At 38.0% G+C, this 18,027-nt stretch overlaps 2 protein-coding genes across 5 annotated transcripts in view; one reads left to right on the top strand and one right to left on the bottom strand.

The window, feature by feature from the left end:
• MNS1 (meiosis specific nuclear structural 1) overlaps positions 1 to 10,821 on the top strand; it is a 98,944-nt gene extending 88,123 nt beyond the window's left edge. For both annotated transcript variants that reach the window (XM_082617093.1, XM_082617092.1), the window contains 2 exons: positions 5,725 to 5,850; positions 10,254 to 10,821. In XM_082617093.1, the coding sequence (XP_082473219.1) occupies positions 5,725 to 5,850; positions 10,254 to 10,346 (219 nt within the window). In that variant the 3' untranslated portion in view covers positions 10,347 to 10,821. The remainder of the gene's footprint in view (positions 1 to 5,724; positions 5,851 to 10,253) is intronic.
• A 133-nt stretch (positions 10,822 to 10,954) lies between these two features.
• The window catches only part of TEX9 (testis expressed 9), a 212,774-nt gene continuing 205,701 nt past the window's right edge, over positions 10,955 to 18,027 (bottom strand). For all 3 annotated transcript variants that reach the window (XM_082617097.1, XM_082617096.1, XM_082617098.1), the window contains 2 exons: positions 12,057 to 12,191; positions 10,955 to 11,242 (listed from right to left, as the gene is read on the bottom strand). In XM_082617097.1, coding sequence (XP_082473223.1) covers positions 11,168 to 11,242; positions 12,057 to 12,191 — 210 coding nt within the window. In that variant the 3' untranslated portion in view covers positions 10,955 to 11,167. The remainder of the gene's footprint in view (positions 11,243 to 12,056; positions 12,192 to 18,027) is intronic.

Raw genomic sequence — 18,027 nt, 5'->3', positions numbered from 1 at the left:
ACACCATATTAACAAATTGAAGGAGAAAAACCATATGATCATCTCAATAGATGCAGAGAAAGCTTTCGACAAAATGCAACACCCATTTATGATAAAAACTCTGCAGAAAGTAGGCATAGAGGGAACTTTCCTCAACATAATAAAGGCCATATATGACAAACCCACAGCCAACATCGTCCTCAATGGTGAAAAACTGAAACCATTTCCACTAAGATCAGGAACAAGACAAGGCTGCCCACTCTCACCACTCTTATTCAACTTAGTTTTGGAAGTTTTAGCGACAGCAATCAGAGAAGAAAAATAAATAAAAGGAATCCAAATTGGAAAAGAAGAAGTAAAGCTGTCACTGTTTGCAGATGACATGATACTATACATAGAGAACCCTAAAGATGCTACCAGAAAACTACTAGAGCTAATCAATGAATTTGGTAAAGTAGCAGGATACATAATTAATGCACAGAAATCTATGGCATTCCTGTACACTAATGATGAAAAATCTGAAAGTGAAATCAAGAAAACACTCCCATTTACCATTGCAACGAAAAGAATAAAATATCTAGGAATAAACCTACCTAAGGAGACAAAAGACCTGTATGCAGAAAATTATAAGACACTGATGAAAGAAATTAAAGATGATACAAATAGATGGAGAGATATACCATGCTCCTGGATTGGAAGAATCAATATTGTGAAAATGACTCTACTACCCAAAGCAATCTACAGATTCAATGCAATCCCTATCAAACTACCACTGGCATTTTTCACAGAACTAGAACAAAAAATTTCAAAATTTGTTTGGAAAAACAAAAGACCCCGAATAGCCAAAGCAATCTTGAGAATGAAAAACGGAGCTGGAGTAATCAGGCTCCCTGACTTCAGACTATACTACAAAGCTACAGTAATCAAGACAGTGTGGTACTGGCACAAAAAGAGAAACATAGATCAATGGAACAGGATAGAAAGCCCAGAGGTAAACCCACACACATATGGTCACCTAATGTTTGATAAAGGATGCAGGAATGTACAGTGGAGAAAGGACAGCCTCTTCAATAAGTGGTGCTGGGAAAACTGGACAGGGACATGTAAAAGTATGAGATTAGATCATTCCCTAACACCATACACAAAAATAAGCTCAAAATGGATTAAAGACCTAAATGTAAGGCCAGAAACTATCAAACTCTTAGAGGAAAACATAGGCAGAACACTCTATGACATAAATCACAGCAAGATCCTTTTGGACCTGCCTCCTAGAGAAATGGCAATAAAAACAAAGAGAAACAAATGGGACCTAGTGAAAGTTCAAAGCTTTTGCACAGCAAAGGAAACCATAAACAAGACCAAAAGACAACCCTCAGAATGGGAGAAAATATTTGCAAATGAAGTAACTGACAAAGGATTAATCTCCAAAGTTTATAAGCAGCTCATGCAGCTCAATAGCAAAAAAACAAACAACCCAATCCAAAAATGGGCAGAAGACCTAAATAGACATTTCTCCAAAGAAGATATACAGACTGCCAACAAACACATGAAAGAATGCTTAACATCATTAATCATTAGAGAAATGCAAATCAAAACTACAATGAGATATCATCTCACACCAGTCAGAACGGCCATCATCAAGAAATCTAGAAACAATAAATGCTGGAGAGGGTGTGGAGAAAAGGGAACACTCTTGCACTGCTGGTGGGAATGTGAATTGGTACAGCTGCTATGGAGAACAGTATGGAGGTTCCTTAAAAAACTAAAAATAGAACTACCATATGACCCAGCAATCCCACTACTAGGCATATACCCTGAGAAAACCATAATTCAAAAAGAGACATGTACCAAAATGTTCATTGCAGCTCTATTCACAATAGCCCGGAGATGGAAACAACCTAAGTGTCCATCATCGGATGAATGGATAAAGAAGATGTGGCACATATATGCAATGGAATATTACTCAGCCATGAAAAGAAACGAAACTGAACTATTTGTAATGAGGTGGATAGACCTAGAGTCTGTCATACAGAGTGAAGTAAGTCAGAAGGAGAAAGACAAATACCGTATGCTAACACATATATATGGAATTTAAGAAAAAAAATGTCATGAAGAACCTAGGGGTAAAACAGGAATAGAGACACAGACCTACTGGGGGTGGGCTTGTGGATATGGGGGGGGTTGGGCTGTGACGGGGCGGGGGAGAGGCATGGACGTGTATACACTGCCGGGCGTGGGGTGGATGGATGGTGGGGGGTGGCCGCGTGGCGCTGGGGGATCGGCTCGGTGCTTTGTGGCCGCCTGGAGGGGTGGGATGGGGAGGGTGGGAGGGAGGGAGACTCATGAGGGAGGGGATGTGGGAACAGATGTATATGTATGACTGATTCACTTTGTTGTAAAGCAGAGACTAATAAAAAAAAATCTGGAAGTCACAGAAAACCAAGAGAGATCAGCTCTTTTGCCTGCTGCAATGACGTGTTGAGAGACTTGGGGTTCAGTTTTTGGCTTTCCTCTATACTTAATCAACTCATGGTGTAGTTCTTTTTTAAAAAAATATTTATTTATTTATTTATTTTGGCTGCGTCAGGTCTTAGTTGCGGCACGTGGGATCTTTCATTGTGGCGTGCAGGCTTCTCTCTAGTTGTGGCCCACGGGCTTAGTTGCCCCGCAGCATGTGGGATCTTAGTTCCCTGATCAGGGATCGAACCCACGTCCCCTGCATTGGAAGGTGGATTCTTAGCCACTGGACCACCAGGAAAGTCCCCTTACGCCATAGTTCTTTTGTCATATTTCCAGATGCCTAAAGGACACAGTTGGAAATCTTGTCGGTGCCTTAGAATTTAGGTTTCCAAAAGTGAATGTAACAGACAAACCTTCTCCAATTTCTGTAGCCTGAATCTTGGTTAAAGACAGGCTTGGGTGACTGAGTGAATATGCTATCACCTTGGAATCATTCCTGGATTCTTCCCATTTCTTACCTAATAATTTTTAGTCAGCCACCAAATCCTATTGATTCCACCTCAACAGTCCTATTGATTCTACCTCTTAAATTCAGTTTCTCTTCTTCATAACTTAATTTAGACATTCAGTATCATTCTGTGGACTACTGAAATTGACTTATAATTGGTCTTCTTGTGGCATCTGCTACCAGTTAGCAAGGTATAAAAAAATATCTCATTATGTCCTCATCCTGCTTAACTTAAGTGAATTCCTACTGGATAAAACTTCTGTAGCTTTGATATAAACCAACCATGATCTACTGTAACCTTTAAGGGAGATAATTACCTATAAAGCACCTAGCATTTTGCCTGGTCAGAGCAAAGTGATCAAGGAGACTGAAAATTAAAAGCCTTTTGAAATTGACCAGAAAGCTTTGAATACTCCTTGTCTAGAAAGAGGTAGAACCAGTGACTGTGACTGTCCTATCTCATGGCTTACAGAGCTAATCTGAAAGCTATTGGAAAAGTTATCAAGACAGCTATAAATGGAAGAAATCTGAAAATATTACCTAAAGCATAAATACTTTTACAAAAAATTTATATCTTAATTTTTTTTAATTGTAAATGTTCCCGATATGAAGCTGTGGGCTTAATTTAAATATCAGTGAGATTGGGCCACATTTCTATTCTGGTCCAAGGGCAAGGATGAATTTTCATGATCATAGAATCATGAATCCATTCTATTACACAATCATATAAGCCTCTAACTCTGTTTTTTTTTGTCCTCATGAACAAATTGGTTTCATACCTTTCTAAAATATTTACCCTAATTAACTATAAAAATGTTTTTTAAGAATGAACAGTTAATGTGGTCTACCACATCCTAAGAAGGGAAATCCTGTATTACACCCAAATTAGAGCCCATATACATCACTGGACAAAAATCTAATGAGTGAGTTTTTCTCATAACATTATAGAACTTCTTGCACCTCCGTATTATAAGGAATAGATCAGTTAGGATGATGCCTGGCTACACGTAGTCTCAAATTAACAGTGGCTTAGTAGATAGTTTACTACTCCCTCACATGAAAGTGTAGAAATTGAGGCTTTATTCATAGTCTTCAGGAACCCAGACTCCTTCTAGCTTTTCGCTATGGCTTCTGTAGGATATAGCCGTCACCTTCATGGTTTAAATTAGATCTTCAACCTTCATATCCATGTTTTAAGCAGAAGATGGAAGAAGTGCAGAAGGGACAAAGGATATAAGATTGATTCCTGGAAACTGCCATCTGACACTTCTGCTTATATTCCATTGGCAAAATCCTAGTCCTGTTGTGACCACATTTGACCCTAAAGGAGTGTTAGAAATGTAGTCTAAAAAAAAATTCAGGTATAGTGATTCTATGGTAGATTCTATTACCTTGTTTCATCTTAGAGATAACATAATTAAGAGCAACTCAACCCTTTGATTCAGTAGCAACACGGGTGAAAGTGTAAGTCTTTTCTCAATTAGCTGTCGGTGATACTTCTAATTCTGGTAATACAAATGAATCTGAGATGATAGTAGACAAAATGTTCTCAGGAGAAGCAATTCCAGGTTTTAACTGGCATTGGATATGGCTGTGTCCTAGCATTCTTCTGTATTTTCATTCAATAACTTTAAAGAGGTTATATAGAAGCTTGCCTCTCACTGTAGCAAAAAAGATATCCTGCTTTCTGGTTTACATGACTTAAACTAGTTATTTCAAAGAAAAGTTTAGCGTTAATACTACTTTAAAGTAATTCTTGGCAGAAATTCATCAATGTTTTTTCAGTGGTCTGCCTTTAGTATCCTTCCCTATCGAATAGGACTATTTGGATATATTTCCATAAGAGTTCTTTTAAGCCCTAAAACGTGTTAAAGCTAGTCATCTCTTCCATATTTATATGGCACAGAAGTTTGGTGTGGTTGTGTATCAGACATTTGTTTGTTTGTTCATTTATTTTTGGCTGTGTTGGGTCTTTGTTGTGGCGAGTGGGGGCTATTCTTCATTGTGGTGTGCTGGCTTCTCACTGCGATGGCTCCTCTAGTTGCAGAGCAGGGCTCTAGGCATGCAGGCTTCAGTAGTTGCAGCTCACGGGCTCTAGAGTGCAGGCTCAGTAGTTGTGGCACAGGGGCTTAGTTGCTCCGCGGCATGTGGGATCCTCCCGGACCAGAGCTCAAACCTGTGTCCCCGGCATTGGCAGGTGGATTCTTAACCACTGTGCCACCAGGGAAGTCCCTCTATCAGAACTCTTGCCTGAGAAATACTGGTTCTCCTGTTGGAACTCTTGCTGTTACTCTTGTGCTTCATACAGGCTTTACAAAACTTTATATGGCAGTATTTCTCTTTTAGATATCCCTATTCTATTTTATCTACCTTTTTCTTCATCTTACACTGTAAGCTGCTTTCAGTACCTGGAGTATAGTAAGCACACAATAAATATTTGTTGAATTAATTAGGAAATCATTTCTTTGAATCTTTTTCCTTGGTAATGAAGATACTTGTCCTGAAAATATGTACTTGCCTCCCTAAAATCCCAGTCATAACTGGGATTTTTCTTGTAACTTTAAAGAAATAGTGACTGTAATATATACATATATATGTGTGTATATATATATATATATATATATATATATATATATATATATAAAGTGTAAAAGATATATATTATCTAGTACCTATCAGTTTTATCTAATTTACTGCAAGAATAAATTAGACAAATTTATTGGACACATTCTTAGTTTAATGTGTTTTGTGACAATAAATTTTATTTATATTTCCAGCAACGTGAACTGGAGGAATGGCAGTTGCAGCAAAGAAGGCAAGGATGTATTAATGAAATTATTGAAGAAGAAAGACTAAAACTTCTCAAAGAACATGCTACACAATTACTAGGATATCTCCCTAAAGTAAGTGACATTTAACACATAACCTCTAATAGTGGGGAAAAAAACATGGTATTAAGATTTCAGAGGGAAACTGAAGTAGAGTAGAAGTGGAGTAGAAGGACGTGCGCTCACTCCCTCTTGTGAGAGCACCAGAATCACAACTAACTGCTGGACAATTATGGACAGGAAGACACTGGAGCTCTCCAAAAAAGATACCCCACATCCAAAGACAAAGGAGAAGCCACAATGAGATGGTTGGAGGGGTGCAATCACAATAAAATCAAATCCCATAACTGCTGGGTGGGTGACTCACAAACTGGAGAACACTTATACCACAGAAGTCCACCCACTGAAGTGAAGGTTCTGAGTCCCACATCAGGCTTCCCAACCTGGGGGTCTGGCAACGGGAGGAGGAATTCCTAGAGAATCAGACTTTGAAGGCTAGCAGGATTTGATTGCAGGACTTCAACAGGACTGGGGCAAACAGAGACTCCACACTTGGAGGGCACACACAAAGTAGTGTGTGCATCAGGACCCAGGGGGAAGGAGCAGTGACCCCATAGGAGATTGAACCAGACCTACCTGCTAGTGTTGGAGAGTCTCCTGCAGAGATGGGGGGGCAGCTGTGGCTCACCATGGGGACAAGGACACTGGCAGCAGAAGTTCTAGGAAGTACTCCTTGGCATGAGCCCTCCTGGAGTCCACCATTAGCCCCACCAAAGAGCCTGTACCCTCCAATGCTGGGTTGCCTCAGGCCAAATGACCAACAGGGAGGGAACTCAGCCCCACCCATCAGCAGACAAGCAGATTAAAGTTTTACTGAGCTCTGCCCACCAGAGCAACACCCAGCTCTACCCACCACCAGTCCCTCCCATCAGGAATCTTACACAAGCCTCTTAGATAGCCTCATGAACCAGAGGGCAGACAGCAGAAGAACTACAATCCTGCAGCCTGTGGAATGAAAACCACATTCACAGAAAGACAGACAAAAGGAAAAGGCAGAGGACTATGTACCAGATGAAGGAACAAGATAAAACCACAGAAAAACAACTAAATGAAGTAAATATAGGGAACCTTCCAGAAAAAGGATTCAGAATAATGATAGTGAAGATGATCTAGGACCTCGGAAAAAGAATGGAGGCAAAGACTGAGAAGATGCAAGAAATGTTTAACAAAGACCTAGAAGAATTAAAGAACAAACAAACAGAGATGAACAAAAAAGTAACTGAAATGAAAAATACACTAGAAGGAATCAATAGCAGAATAACTGAGGCAGAAGAATGGATAAGTGACCTGGAAGACAGAATGGTAGAATTCACTGCCGCAGAACAGAATAAAGAAAAAAGAATGGGGGCTTCCCTGGTGGCGCAGTGGTTGAGAGTCTGCCTGCTGATGCAGGGGACACGGGTTCGTGCCCCGGTCCGGGAGGATCCCACATGCCGCGGAGCGGCTGGGTCCGTGAGCCATGGCTGCTGGGCATGCGTGTCTGGAGCCTGTGCTCCGCAACGGGAGAGGCCACAGCAGTGAGAGGCCCGCGTACAGCAAAAAAAAAAACAAAAACAAAAGAAAAAGAAAAAAGAATGAAAAGAAATGAAGACTGCCTACGAGACCTCTGGGACAACATTAAATGCACCGACATTTGCATTGTAGGGGTCCCAGGAGGAGAAGAGGGAGAGAAAGGACCCGAGAAAACATCTGAAGAGATTACAGTGGAAAACTTCCCTAACATGGGAAAGGAAATAGCCGCCCAAGTCCAGGAAGCGCAGAGAGTTCTAGGCAGGATAAACCCAAGGAAAACACGTCAAGACACACAGTAATCAAACTGACAAAAATTGACGACAGAAAAATTATTAAAAGCAACAGGGGAAAAACGACAAATAACATATAAGGGAACTCCCATAAGGTTAACAGCTGATTTCTCAGCAGAAACTCTACAAGCCAGAAGGGAGTGGCATGATATATTTAAAGTGATGAAAGGGAAAAACCTGCAAGAATACTCTACCTGGCGAGGATCTCATTCAGATTTAATGGAGAAATCAAAAGTTGTACAGACAAGCAAAAGCTAAAAAAATTGAGCACCACCAAACCAGCTCTATAACAAATGCTACAGGAACTTCTCTAGGCAGGAAACAGAAGAGAACAAAAAAGGAAGTGAAGAAAAAAGACTTTGAAAACAAACCCAAAACAATTAAGAAAATGGCAATAGGAACATAAATATCAAGAATTACCTTAAACGTGAATGGATTCAATGCTGCAACCAAAAGACACAGCTCGCTGAATGGATAGAAAACAAGACCCATAGATATGCTGTCTACAAGAGACCCACTTCAGACCTAGGGACACATACAGACTGAAAGTGAGGGGATGGAAAAAGATATTCCATGCAAATGGAAATCAAAAGAAAGCTGGAATAGCAATTCTCATAGCAGATAAAATAGACTTTAAATTGAAGAATGTTACAAGAGACAAGGAAGGACACTACATAATGATCAAGGGATCAATCCAAGAAGATATAACAATTATAAATATATATGCACCCAACATAGGAGCACCTCAATACATAAGGCAACTGCTAACAGCTATAAAAGAGGAAATCGACAGTAACACAATAATAATGGGGGACTTTAACCTCACTTACACCAATGGACAGATTATGCAGACAGAAAATTAATAAGGCAACAAAAGCTTTAATGACACAATAGGCCAGATAGATTTAATTGATATTTATAGGACATTCCACCTGAAAACAGCAGATTACACATTCTTCTCAAGTGCACACAGAACATTCTCCAGGATAGATCACATCTTGTGTCACAAATCAAGCCTCGGTAAATTTAAGAAAACTGCAATCATATCAAGCATCTTTTCCGACCACGACGCTATGAGATTAGGAATCAATTCCAGAGGAAAAAACGTAAAAAACACAAACAGATGGAGGCTAAACAATACGTTACTAAATAACCAAGAGATCACTGAAGATATCAAAGAGGAAATCAAAAAATACCTAGAGACAAATGACAATGAAAACATGATCCAAAACCTATGGGATGCAGCAAAAGCAATTCTAAGAGGAAAGTTTATAGCAATAGAATCCTACCTCAAGAAACAAGAAAAATCTCAAACAATCTAACCTTACACCTAAAGGAACTAGACAAAGAGGAACAAACAAAACCCAAAGTTAGTAGAAGGAAAGAAATAATAAAGGTCAGAGCAGAAATAAATGAAATAGAAAAAAAACAATAGGAAAGATCAATAAAACTAAAAGTTGGTTCTTTGAGAAGATAAACAAAATTGACAGACCTTTAGCCAGACTCATCAAGAAAAAGGGAGAGGACTCAAATCAATAAAATTGGAAATGAAAAAGGAGAAGTGACAACAGACACCACAGATATACAAAGCATACTAAGAGACTACTACAAGCAACTCTCTGCCAATAAAATGGACTACCTGGAAGAAATGGACAAATTCTTAGAAAGGTATAACCTTCCAAGACTGAACCAGGAAGAAATAGAAAATATGAACAAACCAGTCACAAGTAATGAAATTGAAAATGTGATGAAAAATCTTCCAACAAACAAAAGTCCAGAAAAAAAGTCCACTTTTTTGCTTAGTCAGTGCAAAGGAAGGAGAAAGAGAAATGTGAACACTTATTACCTGTCCATAGGACCTTATAGTAATAGACAGGATTAATGAATACAAAATGATACATTAATGACAAAAGCCATGTGGAATTGATAAATTTCATAAACTAGACTATAAATTCTGGGAGAGTCTTAGGGTTTATATATTTGTGTAGCAAATAATTGTGGAAATGGGAGAGCCTGATGATAACCTAAAATGATTTTATCCTAGATCCTAGTGGCTCCAAATGACCTAAATTATTCTCTGGATTCTTAGGATAAGTAAATATTCAAGTTTAATTTTGTTTTAAAGGGATTAAGATTAGTTGGCTTAACTCCATACCTGGATTCTTTCCTGTAAGATTGAATGTTTGCTGATTAGACAGAGAACTGAGGCAAGAACCAATCCCATGCATGAATCTGGCAAAGCTCAACCTCTTCACCCTGACCTCTCTCATATCATACTGTAGGGCTGTTTCAAAACAAGGGTTGAGGGTATAGTATGGATTAAATTAATTCCTATTCAGCCCATCAAAGCAGTAGTACTTGTAGTAATAAAGCAGAAGAGCCCAGATTCGTATGACAAGTTCTAACACAGAATCTGGTAAATCAGGAAATCAGGTCAGGCTAAGAATATTTCGTATATATCAAGTCATTATTTCAGAAAAAACTTTTCATAAATATATTAGATTTTATCTTGGAAATAACTTTAGAAATTTCATGTCTGTATATCTGTTAGCCTTAATGAACATTTAGTGAATTATTCTAGCATTCATAGTAACCCACAAAATATTTTTCTTGTAGGGAGTATTCAAAAAAGAGGATGATATTGATATGCTTGGTGAAGAGTTTAGAAAAGCGTATAAGAAAAGGAGTGAAATTTGTGAAGAGAAGTGATATCATCAAAATTTGGTAAACCTGGATTCTTTTGTATGTTACCACTAGATGTCATTGTAACTTCTGTTTTATAGTTCGGTGAGGGTAGGAATCCATTGTCTGGATTTTCTAAAACATCTCTATTTCATCATTTATAAACAATTATTTATAAGAAAACATTTGTTTTTGATAAAAAAATTACTGCATATTTTTTCACTGCAAAAATAATGGCAAAGTTAATTGCTTTTAATCAAATTATTGTTTTATGCTAATAATTTGAAGATCTGAATTCTACACCACACTCCATATAGAGAAATATATATATATATAAAATCCAACAACCCAGGAGACTAACCTCTCCATACCACTTCTATCTATGTTGGTGTGTTGGAACTTTACTTCCCTTATTTGGCCAGGGAAAACTTTACTTTTCTTTTCTCACAGTAGACAGGAAAAGAGTGAGGAATTTCAACGTGCTTTACTAGCGAATGCACTTCTCAGTAAGAACACAGAAACAGTTTCTCTCATATAAACATCATTTACAACCTAGCTCTAGAACATAAAATAGTTTCTATTCAAATGCAGTTGAAAAAGGGCTAGATGGTCATAAGAAAGATAACAATCAAAAGTTAAATTCCTATTGCTTTATTTTATAAAATATTTCCATTTTGTAATAATTAGATATCAATTTTACATCCCCAGATCTACACAGGGAATTTGGAATTATTTTGATTTATCAAGTATCTTCATTTCTTAGAGTAAAAATAATTCAAACCATTACAACTTAAGTTAAATAAAGGGTATATCCACCATGCACTATAGGTTAAGAAGTAGATCACTTATTAATTTCCCCATTCGAGTGCCTTCATAAATTCCTCTTCAGTGAAAGACAACATCTTGGCAGCTTCAATATGCATCTGTGTTTAAAAACAAATATTGTCTAATTTAGTGTTGAGTAGACCACAGAACAACAGGAAATTTATAAAAGTGTGTATAATATGCTATCAAATTAAGTTTTGTTGTAGGAATGTATAATTCTAATTACAATGAATGTGACATTTGAAATGGTCAGCCTCTAAAAACCTTCATTCACTGCTGGTATTGTACCAACCTGTTAAGAGAACAATTCAATAATATTGTAATATCTAACCTTTGCAAAAAGGGACAGTGGCAAAGCCATGAATTCATATTCTCTTACCACTAGGTAACTCGTGTAGTGAACAGGACAAAAGTGGGTTGGAATCAGTTTTCACTCTTCAAGAGGCAAACGGATCCCCTATTTTTTTTTTTTTTTTTTTTTTTTTTTTTTTTTTTCCTGTACGCGGGCCTCTCACTGTTGTGGCCTCTCCCGTTGCGGAGCACAGGCTCCGGACGCGCAGGCTCAGCGGCCATGGCTCACGGGCCCAGCCGCTCCGCGGCATATGGGATCCTCCCAGATCGGGGCACGAACCCGCATCCCCTGCATCGGCAGGCGGACTCTCAACCACTGCGCCACCAGGGAGGCCCTAAGTTATTTTTATATATGGTATTTTCTTTAGTTAGGGAGTATCCATATTGTATTTACTAGTCCTATTTCCACATTTCTAATTTACTTGCATTGATGTATAGATAAAATTTTGTGACTAAGCATGTCAAAATAAACATATCTAAAGTAGAAATACTAAATATCTTAGTAGAAAGAGCCAAATAATATCTATGATTTATTTTAACTGTTATTTAGGATAAACTCACCTTCTGCCTTTTTAAAACATCAATTAGTTTTAATTGTTTCTTGAACCCTATCATTAATTCTCCTTTTTGTCTTTCTAGCTTCTTGTTTTCTGATTTTAACACTTCAATTTTTTTGTGTTCTTCGTTTGCTATATCCTGCAAAAAGAAAAAAAATCCCATTTATTCTTTGCAGTATTTGAATGGAAAAAATGGTATCAGCAATAAAAGCTATTTTTAGTTTTTGCATTACTAAATTACTGTAACTTTGATAACTTGTAATGATGCTCACACCTCCAGCATTTTAAAAAACGTTTTTAAAATAACAACGCAGTTCTAATTCCAATAATGCCAAAGTAGCTTATATTTGAAGGCAGAGATGAGTAATCAGTAGTAAGCAGAAACTGGAGATGGTTATGATCCTTGAAAAAATGGAAGCATACTGGTTGAGATCCACATTCAGCTGGTTTCTGAGAGCACTTTTCAGTTCATCGGTTCACAGGGGACAGACCTGAAGCAAAAAGTATCAGTCTTATTGGGCTAAGGAATTGGACAGAAGGGCTGCCACAATGGTAGAAATTTCCAGGTGGGAAATCCCTCAATCTGCATACACAGTTCCCTCAAATCCTTGGCACCTAAATAACATGGGCAGGGTGAGACTCCTAGGAACCCATGAAAGGTAACAGTTGTGACCTAAAGAGCTGAGCAGAGAATTCAGCCACTTCCCATGATAAGGAAGACCGAGTTTGTAATCTTGGTAAAAATTAATTGGATAAGCTCTGCAGCAATTTGGACAATGGAGAAAAAGGACCAGTGAACTCTAAGACAAGTAGAAACTATTAAGTAGAGGAACATCTGGTACTTGGAAAAAATGTGAAAGGATGTCTTTCATGCAAAAAGGGAAATGATACCAGAAGGAAATCTGAATCTACATACATACACATTTAAAAAAAGTATCAGAAATAGTAACATGTGGTAAATACTAGTAGAGTTTTTCGTTAAAAACTTCTAAAAGATAATTGACAGACAGTGGGTTAGATTTGGTTGCTGAGATGGCAGAGTAAGACCCTGAGCTCAACTCCTCCCATGGGCACACCAAAATTACAACTATTTACAGAACAACTATTGATGAGAAAGACCTGAATCTAACAGAAAAGATCTTCTCCAACCAAGGATATAAAAAAGGAACCACAACAAGATAGGTAGAAGGAGTGGAGGTGCAGTATTGTCAAGACCCATACCCCAGATGGACAACCCACAAACGGGAGGCTAATTACAATTACAGAGGTTCTCCCTAAGGAGCAATGGGTCTAAGCCCCACATTGGGCTCCCCAGCCTGGGGGTCTTGTACTGGGAAGACAAGCCCCAGAATGTTTGGCTTTGAAGGCCAGTGGGGCTTACTTTTAGGAGACCCAGAAGGCTGTGGGAAATAGATATTCCACTCTTAAAGGGTGTACACAAAATCTCACATGCTGCAGGACCCAGAGAAGAAGCAGTAATTTTTGAAAGGAGCCTGGGTCAGATCTACCTGCTAATCACCAAGAGGTAAGAGGCAACTGAAGTTCATCCTTGGGACATAGGCATTGGCAGCAGACATTTGTGGGAGCCCATTCTATCACGGGGACACTGATGCTGGGTAGCACCACTTCAGAGTCCTCCTCTAGCTTATTAGCACTGGGACATGGCTCCACCCACCAGCCTGTCAGCACCAGTACTGGGAAGCCTCAGGCCAAGCAACTAGCTTGGTGGGGCCAAAGCCCCATCCACCACCAGCAGGCAGGCTACCTTAAGACCCCCTGAGCCTACAGACACCTGGAACACAGCACAGCCCTGCCCACCAGAGGGCCCAGGACCCTGCCCCACACACAAGAGCAGAGGCACTAGCCCCAGGATCCCCAGGGCCTTGCAGCCAGAGACCCTGGGACCCAGCTCCACCCACCAGTGGGCCGACACCAGCCCAGGACCACCACAGCCTGCCATGGCAGGACCCAGCCCAGCCACCAGCACTGGGTGCCTCCTCACCGCTAGACCCTGGCCCTGCCCACCAGCAGTCCAATACCACTTCTGAGACACCTTGGGACCCTTGGCAAGATTCAACACACTTTCATGATAAAAAACACTTAAAAAACAAGGAACAGAAGGATTCTACTTCAACATGATAAAAGCCATATATTGACAAGCCCACAGCTAACATCAAACTCAATGGTACAAGACAAAGCTTTCCCTCTAGGATCAGAGACAAGACAAGGATGTTCACTTTTATCCAACACAGTACTACAAGTTCTGGTCAGAGCAGCTAGGGAATAAAAATAAAAGACACCCAAATCAAAAAGAAGGAAGATTATCTCTGTTCACAGATGACATTGTCTTGTATGTAGAAAACCTTATAGATTCCACAAGATTCCACAATTTATCCATCTGAATAAATTAATTTGGCAAAGTTGCATGATATAGAATCAACACACACAAAAAACCAGTTGTGTTTCTATATGCTACTAGTGAACATTCCTAAAAAAAAATTAAGAAAACAATTACAAATATAATACCATCAAAAAGAATAAAGTACTTAGGAATAAAAGTAACCAAGGAGGTGAAATGCTTTTACACTGAAAACTTCAAAACACTGCTGAAAGTATTTAAAGACAAACGAATGGAAGGATATTCTGTGGTCATAGATTGGAAGATGTCAGTACTACCCAAAGAGATCTACAGATTCAGTATGATCTTTATCAAAACCCCAATGGCACTTTTACAGAAACAGAACCATGCTAGCTAATATTTATATGGAATCTCAAGGGAACACATAGTCAAACAATTTTAATCAATAACACAAGTTGAAGGTCTCACACTCCCCAATTTCAAAACTTACTACAAATCTATGGTAATCAAAATAGTGTAATACGGACATAAAGAAATATTTACCAATGTAATAAAGAGCCCCCAAATAAACCCTTGCATATAAAGTCTAATGATTTTTGACAAGGATGCCAAGACCATTTGCTAGGAAAAGATGGCCTCTTTAACAAATTGAGCTGGGAAGCTAGATATCTCCATGCATAACAATGAAGCTGTACACCTACTTCATATCATATACAAAAATTAACTCAAATTTGGTCAAAGACCTACATGTAAACCCTAAAACTATAAACTATTAGAAGAAAATGTAGGGGAAATGATCATGACACTGGATTTGGTTGTGGATTCTTGGGTATGAAACCAAAAGTACAGGCAAACAAAAGAAAAAAATAGATAAATTGGATTACATCAAAGGACAATCAACAGAGTGAAAAAGAAACCTACAGAAAATATTTGCATATGATATGCCTGATAAAGAGTTAATATCCAGAATACAGAAATAACTCCTACAAATCAGTAACAAAAACACAATTAATAAATGGGCAAAGGACTTGAATAGATAATTCTCCAGAAAAGATATACAAATGGCTAACAAGCACATGAAAAGGTGGTCAACATCACTAATATTTAGGGAGATTCAAATCAAAACCACAATGAGATACCACCTAGTAAACATAAGGATGACTACTATTAAAAAAAAAAAGCAACACAAAATAAGTTGGCAAGGATATGAAAAAATTGGAACCCTTGTGCACTGTTGGTATGGATGTAAAATGGTGCAGCCACTATGGAAAAACAGTATGGTGGTTCCTCAAGTTAAGAATAAAATTACCATATGATCCAGCAATACCACATCTAGGCAAATATCCAGAATAATTGAAAGCAGAGTCTTTAAGAGATACCTGTATATCCAGGTTCATATCAGCATTATTCACAATAGCCAAAAGGTGGAAGCAACCCAGGTTGCTTTATCCAATGAATGGATAGACAAAACCTGTTACATAAATACAATGGAATATTCAGCCTTAAAAAGGAAGGAAATTCTGATACATGCTACAACATGGATGAACCTTGAGAACATTATGCTAAGTGAAATAAGCCAGTCACAAAAAGACAAATAGTATATGATTCCACTTACATTAGGTACCTAGAGTAGTCAAAATCATAAAGAGAGAAAGTAGAATTGTGGTTGCCAGGGATCAGGGAGAGGGGGATGGGGAATTATTTTTTAATGGACATAGGTTTTCAGTTTTTGCAAGATGAACAAGGAAAAAGTTCTGGAGTTTGGATACACAACAGTATGAATGTATGTAACACTAGTGAACTGTACACTTTCAAAAATTAGGGTAAATTTTATGTGTAGTGTAATACAAAGGTTTTTTTTTTTAATTCAGAAAGTTCATTAACTCCTCAAAGCAAAAAAGTAACAATGTAGGGTGGAGTTTGTGTATAATAAATAAAATGTATGACAACAAAAAGGGGAGGAGAGAAGTATACTGCTGAAAGGTTCTTACATTATTCATAAAATGCTGTTACTTGATGGTAGACAATGATAAGTTAAAGGTGTATCTGATAAGTGATAAAACGTCCATAAAAAGAAGTGGAGATAATAAGCCAGTAAGAGATAAAATGAAATTGTTAAAAAATATTCAAAAGGAGAAAAATAAGAAACAGGAAGAAAGAGCATGAACATATAGCAAGTTAATAGAACAAAGAGAACAAATAGCAAGTTAATAGAATAAAACCCAACCATTATTAATAATCATATTAAAGGTAATGGTCTAAGCCTCCTAATTAAAAAGTCAGAGATTGTCAGATTGGATTAAAACAATAGGAGAACAACTATATGTTGCCTACAAGAACATACAAAGGAGTTACAAATGAAGGGATGGAAAGGACAACACTAATGTCAAGACTAATTAAAAGAAATTACACGATTTCAGGATTTATTATAAAGGTATAATAAGACAATATATTAACATGAAGACAGACATACAGATCAATGGAACAAAAGAGAGATTCCAGCAACAAATCCACATATATCTGGGCAACTGATTTTCAACAAAGGTACCAGGGCAATTTAATAGTGAAAGGATAATATTCTCAACAAATAGTGCTGCACATATTCCAATAATGAACCCTGACCCCTTATATCATGCACAAGAACTCACCAAAACATAAAAGCTCAAGCTATGCAACTTCTATAAGAAAACCTAAGAGCAAATCTTAGTGACCCTTTAGGTTTAGCAAAGAATTCTTAAATAGGACACAAGAAGCAAAAAGTATAAAAGAAGAAAAACAACAGATTGGACTCCATCAAAATTTTAAACATTGCTCTTCAAAAAAACTCTTACAGAAATAAAAGGCAAGAGATATTTGCAAAGCACGTATCTGACAAAAGACTTGTAGTTAGTATATATAAAGAACTCTTAAAACTCAGTTATAGGGCCTCCCTGGTGGCGCAGTGGTTGAGAGTCCGCCTGCCGATGCAGGGGATACGGGTTCGTGCCCCGGTCTGGGAGGATCCCATATGCCGCGGAGCGGCTGGGCCCGTGAGCCATGGCCGCTGAGCCTGCGCATCGGGAGCCTGTGCTCCGCAACGGGAGAGGCCACAACAGTGAGAGGCCCGCGTACCGCAAAAAACAAACAAACAAACAAACAAACAAAAAAAAAAACTCAGTTATAAAACAAGTCAACTCAATTCTTTAAAATGAACCAAAGAGATAAAAACTAAGGAAATATGAATAAAGTATGGTCTTTAGTTAATAATAGTGAATCATAATAATATTGATTCATTCATTAATGGTAACAAATGTACTATAATAATGTATATATTAGTTGCAGAGGAAACTGTGTAGAGATTATAGAAATTCTCTTTACTAATTTCCCAATTTTTATGTAAATCTAAAACTGTTCTAAAAATTAAAGTTCATTTAACAGTTTTTTAAAAGAAGAAAAGACTTATACAGACACTTCACCAAAGAAGATAACAAGACTCTCCTGAACAACCAACGGATGAAAGAAGAAATCAAAGAGGAAAAAAAATGATCTTGAAACAAATGAAAAAGGAGACACAACATACCAAAACTTATGGGATGTAGTAAGAGCAGTTCTAAGAGGGAAGTTCATAGCAACAAAT

Source organism: Mesoplodon mirus, assembly GCF_964341445.2.
Source record: "Mesoplodon mirus genome assembly, chromosome: 4".
Classification (NCBI taxonomy): domain Eukaryota; kingdom Metazoa; phylum Chordata; class Mammalia; order Artiodactyla; family Ziphiidae; genus Mesoplodon; species Mesoplodon mirus.
Note: the sequence above shows the minus strand (reverse complement) of the source record. Positions and strands in the feature narration are given on the sequence as shown.